Source organism: Ostrea edulis, chromosome 3 (genome assembly GCF_947568905.1).
Source record: "Ostrea edulis chromosome 3, xbOstEdul1.1, whole genome shotgun sequence".
Taxonomy (NCBI): Eukaryota; Metazoa; Mollusca; class Bivalvia; order Ostreida; family Ostreidae; genus Ostrea; species Ostrea edulis.
Genome location: NC_079166.1, coordinates 1,622,133 through 1,638,934, shown reverse-complemented (window position 1 = coordinate 1,638,934; position 16,802 = coordinate 1,622,133). Strand labels below are relative to the sequence as shown.

At 37.0% G+C, this 16,802-nt stretch overlaps 1 protein-coding gene across 1 annotated transcript; it reads right to left on the bottom strand.

Moving 5' to 3' along the window:
• Positions 1 to 9,643: 9,643 nt before the first annotated feature.
• On the bottom strand, positions 9,644 to 16,063 carry LOC125675326 (uncharacterized). The gene is made up of 3 exons (XM_048912908.2): positions 15,758 to 16,063; positions 9,962 to 10,111; positions 9,644 to 9,856 (listed from the first exon to the last, which is right to left on the bottom strand). The coding sequence occupies exons 1-3, from the start codon at positions 15,969 to 15,971 to the stop codon at positions 9,666 to 9,668; spliced, it is 555 nt and encodes a 184-aa protein (XP_048768865.1). The 5' UTR covers positions 15,972 to 16,063; the 3' UTR covers positions 9,644 to 9,665.
• Positions 16,064 to 16,802: the final 739 nt, after the last annotated feature.

Here is a 16,802-nt window from a genome sequence, read left to right as displayed (position 1 = left end):
ATAAGATCATATGCATAAAGGATATACATTTGTATATGGTAGCATGTAGTTATAATGTTTAATTGTTAGAATTGTTTATCCTCCCTGTAGACCAGATTAATAAATAAATATACCTCTTGACCTATATGACACTTTTGGACCATCTGTATTTATTCCTGTACAGAGAATCAACTGTAAATATATTTGTGCAGATGGAAGGGTTCAGAATAAAGATGTTTCTTACATTTGTCCCAATATCAAAGGTGTGAATATATGATGTTTTAAAGCAATATTTCATAATGTACATGAAGTGTGTTCATTTCAGTAACGTATACTTGTTTAGCAAGCACTTGAAAGATTTTTTAAGTTAGTTTTGTCATTTTGTGGTAATTGACAATGTAATGTTTGAAGATGTTCATTTATAGTCATCCACCGGTTAACTAATATCTCTGGAAGGATGTTTCGTCCTACGCCAAATGATAAATATCTCTCGGAAGGATGTTTCGTCCTATGCCGGTTGACAAATGTCTCTAGGAAGGATGTTTCGTCCTTTGTCAGTTGAATGGAAGGATATATTCTGAGAATTTTTCATATCAATACAAAACTTTTCAAATGAACTCATTTGAACATTTACACTTGTGATTATTAACGATTAGTAATTTATACTTATGATATATATACTTTTAAAAACTATTGAAATGTGCAATAAACCATTGTTTATACTTGTTGTGATGTGATTATTACTAGCAGGGTGAAATTTTTGAGGAATATGAACGCTAATGCTGAACCCATTGCTAAACCATATGGTGCATGAAAAAGTGAATGTAATGAAAAGTGATTATTCTCATAAATCCACAAAGAGTACTAAGAGTAGGGCAAACGTGTACCTCTGGACACAACAGAGGTAAGGACGGGTGCTTATTTAATTAGGAGCACGTATCTCCTCTTGATCGGTTGCACGGAGGAATAACACACGTTGCAAATAAACACTGAAACCTAGGCTTGTTCATTGTGAAATTGATATAGAAAAACTGTACTTGGATTCTTGCTAGAATTATAAACTGACAACAGGGTTTGAATACTCGTTTATATTGTGTATAGTTCATATATACATTCTGTAGTATTTAATATCTTAAATTCTTGTATTTATCAAGCGGGGGTACATCTAACTTATACGCAACATTTGCGTAGTGCAGGTCGGACTGCCTGAACAGTAGAATATGAATATTGTACAAGCAGTGCGCGTGTGTAAGATCTACTTGAAATCATACATATTTGATAGAAACGTATACATTTGTGTCATATGGGATAAAATTTAAAATGGTTATTAAACTCATATTATATATGAAATTTACTAACATTAATTCTGCATTATACATGGAATAAAATTGGAAATTAAATTTCATTTTACGGACACGTATAAATTTACTGTAAACTCCAATTAAATCTGAAACTTCACGAATAATATAAGTTTAATGAAATATAATATCTGTAAACGCCAAATTTCATGCAGTGCAGCCATCACGTATAGTTCATTTTCCAAAATATATAGATGCAACACTTGATCGTAAAATAGAGATCAATCAATGCATATTCCTAATCAACAAAATACCTTTAAAAGTGCGACATTTAACTCTGGACACGATAAAAGTGCGGAGTTTTTTGTCTATGACAACCACATATTTTCTTCAATAAAAACACTGAAATTTCACTCTGTCATTAAATGTACGTATACGACGCGATCTAATCAAGCCGGCATAGAGGCGCCCCATGCGAAAATTACCCTTATCAAATGTTACATACTTCGGATTTTTATTGATCTTAATCCTAAATATTGCACATCTAGATAATTTTCCAAAAATATATGAAACTTTTTACTTGTATCAAAATTCTTTCTGTTTTATATCTTCTAAATTTTATCATAGAGTTAACTAACAGTCTCACTTGCGGAATTAAGGGGTGTGGAGATCGCACCTCCCCCCCCCCCCCCCCTATCATTTCAAAGATAAGAATTTAATGTGCTTGAAATTGCTGCTCTGTTTCAATATTTTCTCCCGTAAGGGAGGGGGACAACCCCTCCCGAACCACCCTAACCGTGATTTGGTTAGTCCTCAATTGCAAAGTCCCTGTAGTCCAATATCCAGTATCCAGTTAATGTAGGGCTTTTACATGTAATATGTATATCAGATATGTTTTGTCCCGTGGGGATCCGGTGTTGTATCATAGACCCCCCCCCCCCCCCCGGAAAAACGGGCCCGGAATTGCGCCCCAGCATATAATTCCCCCCTATGTACAAAGTCAGTATAGAGTCTCCCCTTTGGCGGAAAAATCGCCCTGGTATATATAGAACACCCCCCCCCCCCCCTGTTTCCGGATTTCATTTGTTATAATAGTTTAAGGAAATATATATGCGCTCATTGATATTACGATATTCATAAAACAAACGAATATTTTTTGTTGTTGACATGATGAAGTTGGATTTACACGCTGAAAACTTTGAAATGCATATTGTAAATACAATATGCTTACCAAAAGACTTTAACGATGGTCAATATAAGTAGGATTTTTCGTAAAAAATCGACTATAAGATGTATAATTAAAATATTTGAAAAGTAAAATAGATGAACTGTATAAATAAAAGTAATTAAATTTTCTCGTTTATTTAAATTTAAAAAATCATTTAAGTTCTTCCCAACTTTACTAATTCAAATGTTAGATACTAGTAAATAACGATAAAGACTTAAGATGTCTGAATGAATTTTGATATACCATTACACGATTTGAGCAATTTCCTTTTTATAAAAAATCATAAGATGATGATTGTTCACGATACACACACACAAATAATCAGAAGAATTACTGGGTCTAAATAAGCAAGAGAATTCTAGTAATAGAAATGGAAACAGATACATAGCTAAAATGTAAGAATGGGGGTGCACTGTCATTTAGGGGGAATTTCTATACTGGGACGGTTTTTCCGAGGGGGGTTGGGTTGGACCCGGGTTAATTCTTCGTAACGGGAAATTCTATTCCAGGCCCATCTTTCCGGGGGGAATGTCTATCCCGGACCCGTTTTTCCGGGGGGAAAGTCTATGCGGGGGGAAATCTTATGCTTTACAACACCGGGTAGAATAGGTCCTCAGTACTCATTGCCTATCGTAAGAGACGACCCAATGGGACAGTCCTTCGGATGAGAACGCAAAAACCGAGGCCCACTGTCTCAACTTCTGTGGCTTATTGACATAATGCAAAGCATGGCCCCCAGGGTAGGGTGGGACCACAATAGGGGAGCAAAGTTTTATAGTCGAGTATATACGCAAATTCTTTGAAAATATTCCCCAAAACCACTGGGCTAGAACAGTTTAAATTTACAAGAAAGCTTTCTCGCATAGAGTAGCTCTAAGTTTGGGGAATTCATGTCTCTGGGTGTAGGTTAGGGTTATAATAGTTAATCAAAGATTTACTTTCGAATGTACAGTAATGGGAAAATCTTTAAATTTCTTCTCCCAAAAAAAAAAAAAAACAAAAAAAAAACAACAACAACAAAAAATAACACTGAGCCAAAACAGTATTCATTTTCAAGAAAGATTCCTGATATAAAATAAATAAAGTTTGTGAAATTCGTGGTCCCCGGGAATAGGGCGGGACCACAATAAGGAATCGAGGTGTTATCTGCTGATATAGAAATAATCTTTGAAAATATCACTTGAAGTATTTAAGTTAGGGCTTTCATATTTTGTATATACATTCTCTATGGATAGACCTTTCTTGTGATGCAATGGTGTGTGATATTGTGACCTTGACCTGGAAGTTTGACCTTTTAATAAAAAATATGACCTATACCATATATCCTGAACTTTTTAAAGTAGATCTTTCATATCTTGTATATATATTTTTATGGTAGGACCTTTCATTTCATATAATGATCTTTTACCTTGTTACCTTGAATCCAGAGTTTGACCTACTTTTACATAATCTATTAAATACATTTGGAACTATTATAGGTGGGGCTTTCATAATTTGTATTTATACATTCTTTTTGGCAACACCTTGCACACAATGGTGTTTCATCTTTGACCTAGGAGTTTGGCCTATTTCAGAAGAAAATTCCTGGTCTATGCAATACCGCCTGAACTATCTAAGGTAGGGATTTCATATTTTGTATATAAGCTCTTTATGGCAATACCTTATCATTTTGTGAAATTTCACCTTGTGACCTTGACGTTCATATTCTTATGGGAAGACATTATCATTTTGTGACCGGTGGCGGTTGTTCAGTGGTAGAGCGTTCGCTTCGTAGCCGGGAGGTTTTGTGTTCGAGCCCCGCTCGTGTGCTGGCCGAGTCAAACCTAAGACGTTAAAATAGGTGGTGATTGCTCTTTCACCGAAACGCTCAGCATTTAGAAGTGAGAATCACGGGTCTTTCAGATATGACTTTAAATACGAAGGTCCCGTGTCACAGTAGGCGTTGGTACGATTACGAACCCTCACTGCTACGGCCCTGAGTGCTGAGTATAGAATTTTTGGTACTTCACCTACAACTGTTGACGTCTCAATGTGAGTGAAAAATTCTCGACGGGACGTAAAATAATTAATCAATCCATCAATATCATTTTGAGAAGCTTGATATTGTGACCTTGCCCTGGTAGTTTTACCTAATTGTAATAAAATTCTTACCTACTCAATATTCCTTGAACAATGTAAAACAGAGCTTTCATATTCTATAACATCGCATTGGGTCAAATGCTGTCTGACGTGTTTCATACCGATTGTTAAGCCGTTCTTGGCACACTGATTTTGACTGCGGATAACTCCGTTTACCTGATCACGATATAGGGTTCACGGCGGGTGTGACCGGTCAACAGGGGATGCTTACTCCGCCTAGGCACCTGATCCCACCTCTGGTGTGTCCAGGGGTCCGTGTTTGCCCAACTATCTATTTTGTATTGCTTGTAGGAGTTATGAGATTGATCACTGTTTGTTATCTTCACCTTGCATTCTGTATATAGATTTTTATGACAATGTCTTCATGTCATACCATGATCTATGATCTTGTTTTATTCAGTACAGCAAAATGATGTTAGTCACATTGGTGTTGACTGTTGAGGCATCTCTGTGTTGTGTGAATTCATTTTCAGTTATGATGTGATCTTTTTGGGCTAGGTTGGGGCTGCAATACGGGGTGATTTTTTTTCGTGGTAATAAAGTTTGATTAGAGAGACTCGTTTAAAAATCACAACTACTGAACAATGACAAGGCAAATGTAATTCAGGTGAGCGATGTGGCCATGGACCGACTATTCAAAAGTTAGTTCTTTAAAATAATATTCATTAAAAATTGAAGTGTCTATTTTTTTTTTATAGTTATATATATTCTACATGTTGTTTTTTTTTAAATTCTTTAGAGATGAAAGCTACTTAATACAATAGGATATTATCGAATGCAATGAAGTATTTAAAATGTTAATGCTAGAAGTACTAATGCATGAAAAAAAAAGCTTTGATATGAAAATATGAAGGTTTCTAAATGGTTTGCTTTACATACTTTTGATGGTGTACGGGGATGCCTGATCCCGCTTCCGGTATTTCCAGGGGTCAGGTTTTAGCCTACTGTCTTTCTATCATGTTTCTTATATTACAAGAAAAATCTACATTACCAATACTTTATAATGCAGATTTGTACTGTAAAATAAAAAGAATATGACAGAAAGACACTGCTCTCAATTTCGTATCACTTATGAGATTCATGATATTGGTCGCTAAACGTTATCTTCAACTTTTTTTTTTCAATTTACGTAGTTCTGATCACGACTAAGTAGTTGCGGTCGAATTTGACGCTTGGGTTAATTATAGTTTTCTTGTACCCTGTTTATGTAAAGCTTGGGGCAGACTCGATAACCACCCCACCCCCAGCATCTAGTGTAAGAATAGCATCTGCAAAAATGTAGCCTCAGACTGCCATCCAAGTACTTCTGGAAAGGAAATCCATGGAAGCCGCCATGATTGGAACAAGCTTGAGTCTGTATTACCTGGGGATGACTGCATATCAATATGACTAATCAAGGAGTAGCTCCTCCTAGAGAAGGTTTTAAAAGATTTATATTCTCTTTTTATTCCCAGTTAAAATTTGTATCCCACCCTACCTACGGAAACATTAATTTGAAACATTTTGAATATTTACTCTTTAAGGAAACTTTGATATACTTTTTTTGTCTGCTCGGATCGTTCTTGATATTCGAAGACTTACCTCGCCTTATTTTAACAAATTGCTGTTCAACTCATTTGGAAAGGGACGTGGATCCTGAAATAACAAACTTGAAAACCCTTTATTCTGTGTTTATATTATGAAATCCATCGCGAGATACAGGTCCCTTTTCTATCTTGCTTTATAATCATAGCGTTGAACGGACAAAGGAGTGCCGTACCGACGGGGCGTAACATACGAGATCTGTAACGAGAGTGGCTCCCGGACATGGTGAAGTCGGATCGCCTTTCCTGGAGTAGAAATTGACCTTGAAGTATCCCTTGGCGGTGATCGTCGGTTTGGTGTGCGTGGATAATCATCGTATTCTTTGTAAACCCAGACACCTTTGGGTCGACGAGGAATTTTGCCATCCTAGAGGTGTAACGTATTCCGACGGTCCGATAATCCGACACTCCGATAGTCCGACGGTCCGGTAGTACGACGGTCCGGTAGTCCGACGGTCCGATAGTCCGAAACTCCGATAATTTGTGGCCACATATATAAGAGATCGCTATGTAATAGGCAGCAGAAAACAGGATTAAGTGCCGTGTGCCAGAGCGATTTTTTACGTCACAAGAGCAAAACATCGCACAGTGGGAAAACTTTGAACGGGTTCGACCTACAACGGGTACCTGTAAAGTGCGAAAAGAAAAGAAACGAAATCTAACGAAACGTAACCCACCGAAACAGATTGTATAACCGAACTCTATTAATTATAATAATTAAAATTAAGCCCCTGTTAAAGTTACCACATATAAATAAAATTCGCCTTCCCATTGATGCAAGCTTTCGGCTTGACAGATATAAAGTTTTAAAAGTTGGAAGGGGGTGAGTAAGCACAAAGTTCATATCCGAAGTTGATTGAATACCATGTGCAATTAGTTTCGGATCCATAAATTTTAGAACAGAGGGTTACAATTCGGCATAAATACACGTTTCAGTATTTTTTGCTCTAAAGACAAATCTATGTATACATGTGGATATTGTGTATTTGTATGTAGTATATCAAACGGTGGATTCTGAGTATGTCTTCCCGTTCTCTTTGTAATTTCTGCTTCCCTTGTTCATAAGCCTTCTGAGTTTACAAAATGCTGACCTCCTCCTGATATTATTGCATAAAAAAAATCGGTTTTCCGTCCCGTTTTCAATTCCCCGTCTTAGAAACACCACAAATGTATAGAGTTATATTTAGACTCACTACATATCAATAATAATTTTTAATAGCACATGTATATATATCTTACCTAATTGCATTCATATAATATGGTATACTATGTAACTTTTTCCATTATTGAAAGTACTCGAACCTCAGCAGTTAGAGATAAGATAAAAGGATAAGAGCTCTTCCTGCTTTCAATTTCTCAGACACCAGTTTCTTCAAATAACGTATCTATGCCCAAAGGCGGATCCAACGTCAGCGACCCCACCCCTTATTTAGTGTGTTTCGCCAGACCTCTGAGACTGTAACTCTCCGTTCTGAAATTTATTGATCTGAAACTAATTGCACATGGTTTTCAATCAACTTCGGATATGTACATTTTCCTTACTCACCACCTCCCCCCTTTCCAGCTTTTAAAACTGTGTATCAGTCAAGCTGAAAGCCTACATCAAAGGGGAGGCGAATTTTATTTATATGTGGTAATTTTCACAGAGGCCTAAGATACCATTTCTAATAAAAGAGTTCGGTTATACAATCTGTGTCGTTTCGTTTCGGTGGGTTTCGTTTCGGTAGATTTCGTTTCGTTTCGCACTTTACAGGTACATCTACATGTATATATTTCGGCATCGTCGGAAACCCACAGTTAATTACGCTTCGTTCCTTTCTCCATCACCCGTGGGTTCATTCATTCCTACTCGCTGTGTGTCTGTCTGTATGTATGTCTGTCTGTATGTATGTATGCTGAACTTAAGGAACATTTTGATCGTGTCTTTATAGAGAGCTATGTAGATACATGTAGGTATACATATATATACAGATATCTATAGGCGTGTAGGGAGGGCTGACAGCGGATACTCGTCAGGGAGGGGGGGGGGGGAGGGCCTGATCCCCTCCCCCACTTTTTAAAGTTTTTCCCTTTCTTCTTTTTTTACATGTTAAAACTCTTTTTGGTCCTGCTGCCCCCCCCCGCCCCCACCAATCCTCTTTGGCTGGCCCCCAGCTTCCCCCTTTCAAAAACCAGGCCACGCGCCTGCTCGTGCCCCTTAACACTTTCAAAGGTAGGGAGTGGGGACAAGAGTATGTATTTACTGTATGTGCCCCCTCCTTACACTTCTGGGACCCCAAACGAGATCCTCATCTTTATAATAAATGTTGTTTGATAACATCCTCCCCTTAATTATAGTGCAAGAAATTTCTGTTCAAAAATTGTTATTTGCTATAAAGAAAGGTATACCATAAAATTGGTAAAAAATTCGGATATCCAGATTTGCGTTGAAAAACTTAGATAGGCTCTGATTGGCGCACAATTGCATTATTGTCGTCCCATACAAAAATTGATTTCCTTATTGATTGTGTTATGCCCCGTTATACAGAAAATTTTCATTCAATAAACTTTTGCCCGGGAATAGGGGGGGGGGGGGGGGGGGGACTTAAGGCCTACTTCAAACTTTTAAGACTGAGCAGGGTGTAGGGATTCCTACCATTTTTAGCTTGTTATTTCAGGGGTTGGGGGTGATTATCTAGGTTACCGTCGCCATCTTCATGACGTTTATATGGAACATTTTGGAATTGAATCCCATTTTAGCATGTGCCCCAATCTAAGTTTTGTGCTCCTCTACCAACACTTTACGATGTTTGACTACGGCATTGGCGTTGCCTTATAGCTAATAACAAATTCGTCCGAACAAATTACTAATTTGTCCGAACAAATCGGTAATTCGTCCGAACGAATTACTAATTTGTCCGAACAAATTGCTAATTTGTACGAACGAATGTCTATTTCGTCCGAACAAATCGGTAATTTGTCCGAACGAATTACTAATATGTCCGAACAAATAGCTAATTCGTCCGAACAAATAGCTATTTCGTCCGAACAAATTGCTAATTTGTCCGACCGATTTTCTATTTCGTCCGAACAAATCGGTAATTCGTCCGAACGAATTACTAATTTGTTCGAACGAATTACTAATATGTCCGAACAAATAGCTAATTCGTCGGAACAAATAGCTAATTCGTCCGAACAAATTGCTAATTTGTCCGACCGATTTTCTATTTCGTCCGAACAAATAACTAATTCGTCCGAACGAATAATATATTTATACATGGCCTTTCTACGCCGCCGTAAGTTCATACTTGAATGATTTTGGTCAGAAATTGATTGTCTGATTTATGATCAGGCCGTGTCGATTTTGACGGTTTCTGGTAATATCCATAAAATAATGTCTGAGATGAATAAATTTTAACTCCGTTAATTAAAATTTTTGGTGATGGTCAACATGTCGGACTATCGGACCGTCGGAATATTGAACCGTCGGACTATCGGACCGTCGGAATACTGGGCTTGACCAATAAGCATACATCCGGCGCAAATGAATAATAACGAGGTTATTAAGACGAGCCCGACCGAATAGGACGAATAGAAGTCATTAGGTACTGAGGCGGCGTAGACAATGGCTCCAATCAGAGTAAACAGAGCTGAAAGGAAAATGTCACGGTTATACACCATTGAATTGTATGTGAAGATCCAAATCTGTATGTATTTAGTTGTCAGAAGGTAATGAGTGTCAAAGTTTAAATTACCCGCCAAGAAAGTTAAGCACATTATGATAATGATCATGCATCTGTATCTTGCAGCGTCCGTGGGAACATAAATACTGTAAAGGACTGTGGTGAGAACTGATACTATCAGAACAACGATCATTAAACCCAGCGTTGCATCCCGACCACCCGGTAAAAGAAAAATGACAAGTCTCATTTCCGTAAAAAAAAAATTGCGGTTTATTCAAGTTGTATTGAAAGGGTTTCACTTGTACCTGTACTATCAGTATGGCCTTACATAATGGATCAAATCTTAGCGATTTGTATCATATAACATTTGCCAATATTAAGTTAATGGTTGTGGTGATCAACCAATTTCACCTATGTGAAAAAAAGTGAAATAGATAAAGATTTTTGTATTTTAGACAAGTGGTATGCTAAACAAATCCGATCATCTAGCACAAGAAATGGTGTGTACATACTTAAAACATTTTCTGAAAATAATGAATGTGGTAAAAAAATTTCCTATAGCACAATATTGCCCAACAGTATCAGCACATTTTTTCACAATGCTGTACGAGTTATTTCCCCCTGATTAGTGAGGGCGCGCAGCATATCGGTTGACAATGTCATCTAGGGGATAAATAGAAAATGTACAATATTTGATTGCAATCAATCGCCAATTAGGAATAATCGATAAATAAAATTCATCTATAGCGCTTTATATAAAAGAACTTGCTCTAGGGCGCTTTACAAGGGTAGCGGTGAGGAATGCAACAATAAAACACAATACAATGACAGTATGACATATCTTACATCTGTAAAATTATCAAAATAAAACATTAGTATTAAGATCGATAGCTAAAGCGGGTTATTTATTTATTTATTATTTTTATTTTATTTTGGCAAAGCACTATGTAGAGTATCTAAAATAAATACTCTAAAGTGCTTTGGGGCGGTACGCTAACACAAATTAAAGAATCTACCTAAGCATGAAGTGTAATGGTCTAAAAATAGTCTGTGTGTGTCTCTCGTGTGATTTTCTCGCTAGCAATGTTTGGTCGTGATGTAACAAATTATGTGAATAATAACAGTCCGTAACTTCTTTAGATCAGAATCAGGCTGTCTTTATTATATCAGCAATTCTTCATTACTAATCTTTGTCAATATTTTCGACAACCAAAACACAAAACTCAATATAATATACCTGAAAACACACCTCAGTCAACGCATACCTGTACGCTATTTATTTATCCTTTAACACTGGACAAAACCTCTGTTTATCAGTACACCGAGTACCGATAAACAGAGTTTGTTACTGGTAATTATCGCAAATTGGTATCTCTAGTGCATTTTTTTTTTTGTTGAAATATTTTCCTGCATGTGATTCAATCTTTTGAAAGTTAAGCTTTGTGTACATCGACTTACAACTCTTTTTTTGCACTTCAATTAATTATGAGACACGTAGCAACAATGGATCTGTCCCCCCCCCCCCCCCCCTTATCATTACATACAAAGTATTTGGATATTTTTACGTGCAGAGGTCGATCTATAGATAACACCCCCCCTCTTCTTATTAAAACAGCTTTGTCGTGAATGGTAGTGAAAATGTAATCGATGAATGGAACTGAAAGATCAACCCATGCCGTCCTCCCTCACGACGTTTGAACTTTTTTTCATTTACATGTCAAGAATTTTCAGGCAATATTATGAAATCAACTTCTCCCCAACCATTAATTAACACGATGCTACATGTACGTCCCTGATTATATCGCATGCTACCATTGTGCTTTCAATTCCATGCGTCTGTTGTTTTTAATTCTCGGTATCAATTGCACTGTGACTTGGACAGAAATAAACATCAAATACGCCTATGGCACCCCCTCCCCTTTCGCAACGCTACAATTTGGCGAAATGCATATTTTAAAATGTTTTCTCCTTAAAAACGAAGAAATTAAACCTTGTTTTTGTCATAGATATAATATAACCTGTTAAAACTCAGTATAATAATAAAAAAAAATGGGTAACGTATGTTTTACAACACACTATTTGCTAATACTATTTGTGTGAAGCGTAGGTCCGCAATGGTAAGCACGTCCCCAACTTCCGGTGTTAGGAGAGCAACTGCAAAAATGTAGGTTATTACCTGTCATTTATACAAAAAACAGCTGTCAAAATTTAAAGGACAACATGTTCAGAGTAAGATATAAAAAATAAACCAACCTTACGAGGCATGTACATGTTATTGCACATCTTGCAAACTGTTACTGACGGTTATTATATTTTTTAAAAACATGCCCGTCACTTCTGAAGATTACATATACGTGATCACCCTGTAACACATTTTGGAGTCATGATCTTTGGAGTAATTATCAGGTCTATTTTTTTTATTTCACATGGGTGGGTTAGGGTTAGTTTTGATTCACATGGGGATTTCACATGGGCAGGGGTAGGTCTATTGTTTTTAATTTCGGGGGGGGGACTATACACACAGTAACAGTTCAACACATTAATGAAATTATACGTCTTGCGATCTGCCATGGTGAACCACTTCTGGAGATCTAATGATCTTTTAAAATCATGTTTTGAATATTCTGAAAACCTGCTTACCAAATCATTTTATTTCTTCGGTAAATTGTACATGTATGACTATTTTAGCAACATATCATTTCAATTTTCGATCACTATAACATTCGTTTTTTTTTTTTTTTTGGTCATGCTTTGCCTGCAAACCTATATCCCAAATACTCTATGTGCACAATGTCCGGTGAATCATGAATACAAACATGCGCGCTTTCTTCCCCTTTGTATCTCGGTGATAATGTCACTGATTCGTACTCGATAAAGAAACACACATTCTTTGCCTTTAATTGATAGATTCCGTTTGCTACTCCCTTTCCTTTTTTCAAAGTTTTTGGGGATGCGGGCACGAACCCCTGCTGTGTCTCAGCTCTAATGGTTTGACTTATCTGTAATTTGATTGAAGATACACGGAGTTAGGTGTTTATCCACAAAAGATTTTTACTTTTAATTCAGTTACATCTCCTTATCAATTAAATAAACCCATCTTTGATTATTTTCCACTATTTAAACTTATCTACAATTGAACTGGACATCCAAAATTCACTTATTGCCATTACACTGAAACAACTTGAAATTATGTAACTAAAGCAAATTTTATTGAACACAATTTATCTTTAATTCTTATACGTATGTTCAATTATTTGAAGATGGGTCTAATTAATCAAAAATAAGTTTAAATATTACATTTAAACCTGATATTCTCACATATTTGGCACTACGTGTATCTTCACATCATTAGATTATCTCTAATCCAATCAAAGAAAATTTCAAATGTATTGAAATCAGTAAGAAGTTCACCTATTTCTACCTGAATTGAATCAAGCTATATTTACCTGTATTTATTGACTAACTCTTTTTTAATTCGTTTACGGATATGTTGAATAATTTGAAGATATTCCTAGCTTAATAAGATTTCAAAGCTATTTCACTTATATGGAGGCATCACACTTATGCATTATTCAATATACAACTTCAATGTTCAAACAAAAGACTCCCGTGTAATTAATGATTATATGTCTACTTTCTACTTTTATTAGGTCACCTGAATTCATTCAGGTGACCTATTGCTACCTGTTTTTGTCCGTCGTCGTTCGTCGTGCGTCGTGCGACGTGCGTCGTGCGTCGTGCGTTAACATTTGAACATTTTCAGCTTCTTCTCTGAAACCTCTGAACCAATTTCAACCAATTTTCGCATATAGCATCTGTGGGTGGAGGGGAACAACAATTGTGAAATTCGCGGTCCCTGCCCCCCTGGAGCCTGAGGGGTGGGGCAAAAACCATCAAAATGAGTGTAATTTAAAAAAATCTTCTTCTTTACTCCTGGACATCAAGAAGCCAAACTGTGGGCATAATTATAATGAACGTTGAGCCCTCTACCAAATTGTGAAATTCATGACCCCTGGGGCAGGGGTTCTTGTGTTAGGGTGGGGCTCTATTGGTCATATAGTGAAAATGTAGAAATTCTTTGAAAATCTTCTTCTCTGTCTCTGGGTATTAAGTAGACAAATTAATAGCATGGTAATGATGAGCAAGGATGCCTCTTTATAACCCCCACAACTTGTTGTGGGGGTTATAAAGAGGCATCCTTGCTCATCATTACCATGTTGTGGGGGGGAATACTGGAATCGGGCTGTCCGTCCGTCCGTTCGTCTGTAGACGCAATGGTTTCCGGGCTCTAAAGCATTATCCTTTCCACCTACCGTCACCATATCATATATATGGACTACCCATGGGATGAAGATGTTCCCTATCGATTTTGGGGTCAAAAGGTCAAAGGTTAAGCACACTGGACATTGAAGTAGCAATATGGTTTCCGGGCTCTAAAGCGTTATCCTTTCCACCTACCGTCACCATATCATACATATGGACTACCCATGGGATGAAGATGTTCCCTATCGATTTTGGGGTCAAAAGGTCAAAGGTCAAGCGCACTGGACATTGAAGTAGCAATATGGTTTCCGGGCTCTAAAGCGTTATCCTTTCCACCTACCGTCACCATATCATACATATGGACTACCCATGGGATGAAGATGTTCCCTATCGATTTTGGGGTCAAAAGGTCAAAGGTCAAGCGCACTGGACATTGAAGTAGCAATATGGTTTCCGGGCTCTAAAGCGTTATACTTTCCACCTACAGTCACCATATCATACATATGGACTACCCATGGGATGAAGATGTTCCCTATCGATTTTGGGGTCAAAAGGTCAAAGGTCATGCGCACTGGACATCGAAGTAGCAACACTCAGAAAAGAGGTAGTTTATACCTATTACCAACACCCTTTGGGAGATTGGGTTAAACAGGGGGTATTCTTAGTGAGCATTGCTCACAGTACCTCTTGTTAAAAATTGTGAAATTCATGGCCCCTGGATCAGGGGTTCTGGTGCTAGGGTGGGGCTCTATAAGTCATATAGTGAAAATGCATTATTTCTTTGAAAATCTTCTTCTCTGTCCTTGGGTATTAAGTAGACAAACCAATAGCATGGTTATGATGAGCAAGGATGCCTCTTTCAAAATTGTGAAATTCATGGCCCCTGGGTCAGGGGTTCTGGTATTAGGGTGGGGCCCTATTGATCATATAGTGAAAATGCATTTTATTTCTTTGAAAATCTTCTCCTCTGCTGCTGGGTATTAAGTAGACAAACTAATAGTATGATAATGATGATCAAGGATGCTTCTTTCAAAACTGAAATTTATGGCCCCTGGGTCAGGGGTTCTGGTGCAAAGGCGGGGCTGACCACATAGCTATTCAATGTTTCTTCCATCCAAAAGTAAGATTTTTATATTTAAACACAAACTTAATTCAAACATTGGAAGGTTGTTACATGATAGTCAGGTGACCTATAAGGCCCCTGGGCCTCTTGTTCAATTAAGGCTTCAAAACTTGAATGTTTGAATTTTACTTACAAATTCACTTTGATTATCTTATAACCACCCGTGGGGTTAATATTTTGTGTAATTTATTTTAGAGGGATACAAAATGAATAGGAAAGGGGATCATTTCTGCATAACCGGGTTCCCTAATGACGCAAATTACCCCATGCTTCTATATATATTTCCCCCTATTTATATTCCTACAATACAAACACCCCTTAGATCTATATATCTATCTATCTATCTATCTATGATATAGCAAAGAAAATCACCTTGAACAAGCCAGGTTCTCAGGTGCTCTCTCTCTCTCTCTCTCTCTCTCTCTCTCTCTTCATAATGCAATGAAATAAAAGTGAAATAAAAGTTTTAAGCTACATACTATTTTCATACGCAGATGAGAGTGCCTGTGTTGCACAACTTCCCGTGGAGCAATCTTTCATCTGGAATAGACCGATAATAATGTCCGTGTTGTCTTGGACAGTTGTAGTAACCATCCATCCTATAGTACTAAATCCCGAGAGAACCAAAGCCAGTCCAATGAACTGCGTCAATAAACCAAATTTGGACCAAGCTGTAGCAGTACCGCAATAGGCCATTTGGATCCCCGATGTTACTTCAGTTTATGGACATTGAAACTATCACAATTATCTAGAACGAGTTCCCATTACCTTTCCATGTGCATTATTTTTCTGAATTGAAAGGTAATGGCCGATTATGACATTTACTGCACCTTTCTGAATTATTCAAGACAGGAGAAAATGATCGATATTGTGATCCGTAACGGGGACATTTTTTTTCTGAAATACCCCTTTCAATGATTTGATCACCGTAAATAAAAGAAGTTGGCAAAGTTTAAACCTTAGTCTGACCCATTCTTGTGAAAAATATTAGATGCAATTTGTTAACAGACAATGTCTTTGCTTAAAAGACTATTCGGTACTTTGTGATTTTGTGATAGGAGTTATCCCAATTTGCTCACATCCTCAAGTCATTGTCAATTACAGTGAGCACATAGTTGACCATATAAAACCTTGATTTCGCCTTAACCAAATGCTGGTGTAAATGTGCCTATTGTATGTATCGCTATTGTATCGCTTAGAATAGGATTAAATTATTTACATTGTGCACCTTTATAACCTTTATTTAATATGGCGTTTTCAGGAATTTCATTCGCTGGGTATCTAAAACAAATCAGGCAAAATATTTGATTTTGAAAAAGTTTATATTTCTATGCACAATCAAAGAAATAATAAAAATAATAAAAATAATCTATATCCAACTAGAAAGGGCAATAACTCCTATACTAGTGTTTTCTCTATTTCATGTCTGATATGAATTTTGTAGTTTCATAGTTCAATCTTACTTGTTATACACAATTTCATTGGCTGATCAAACTAACAAAATTTAGTTTATACCGTATATATATA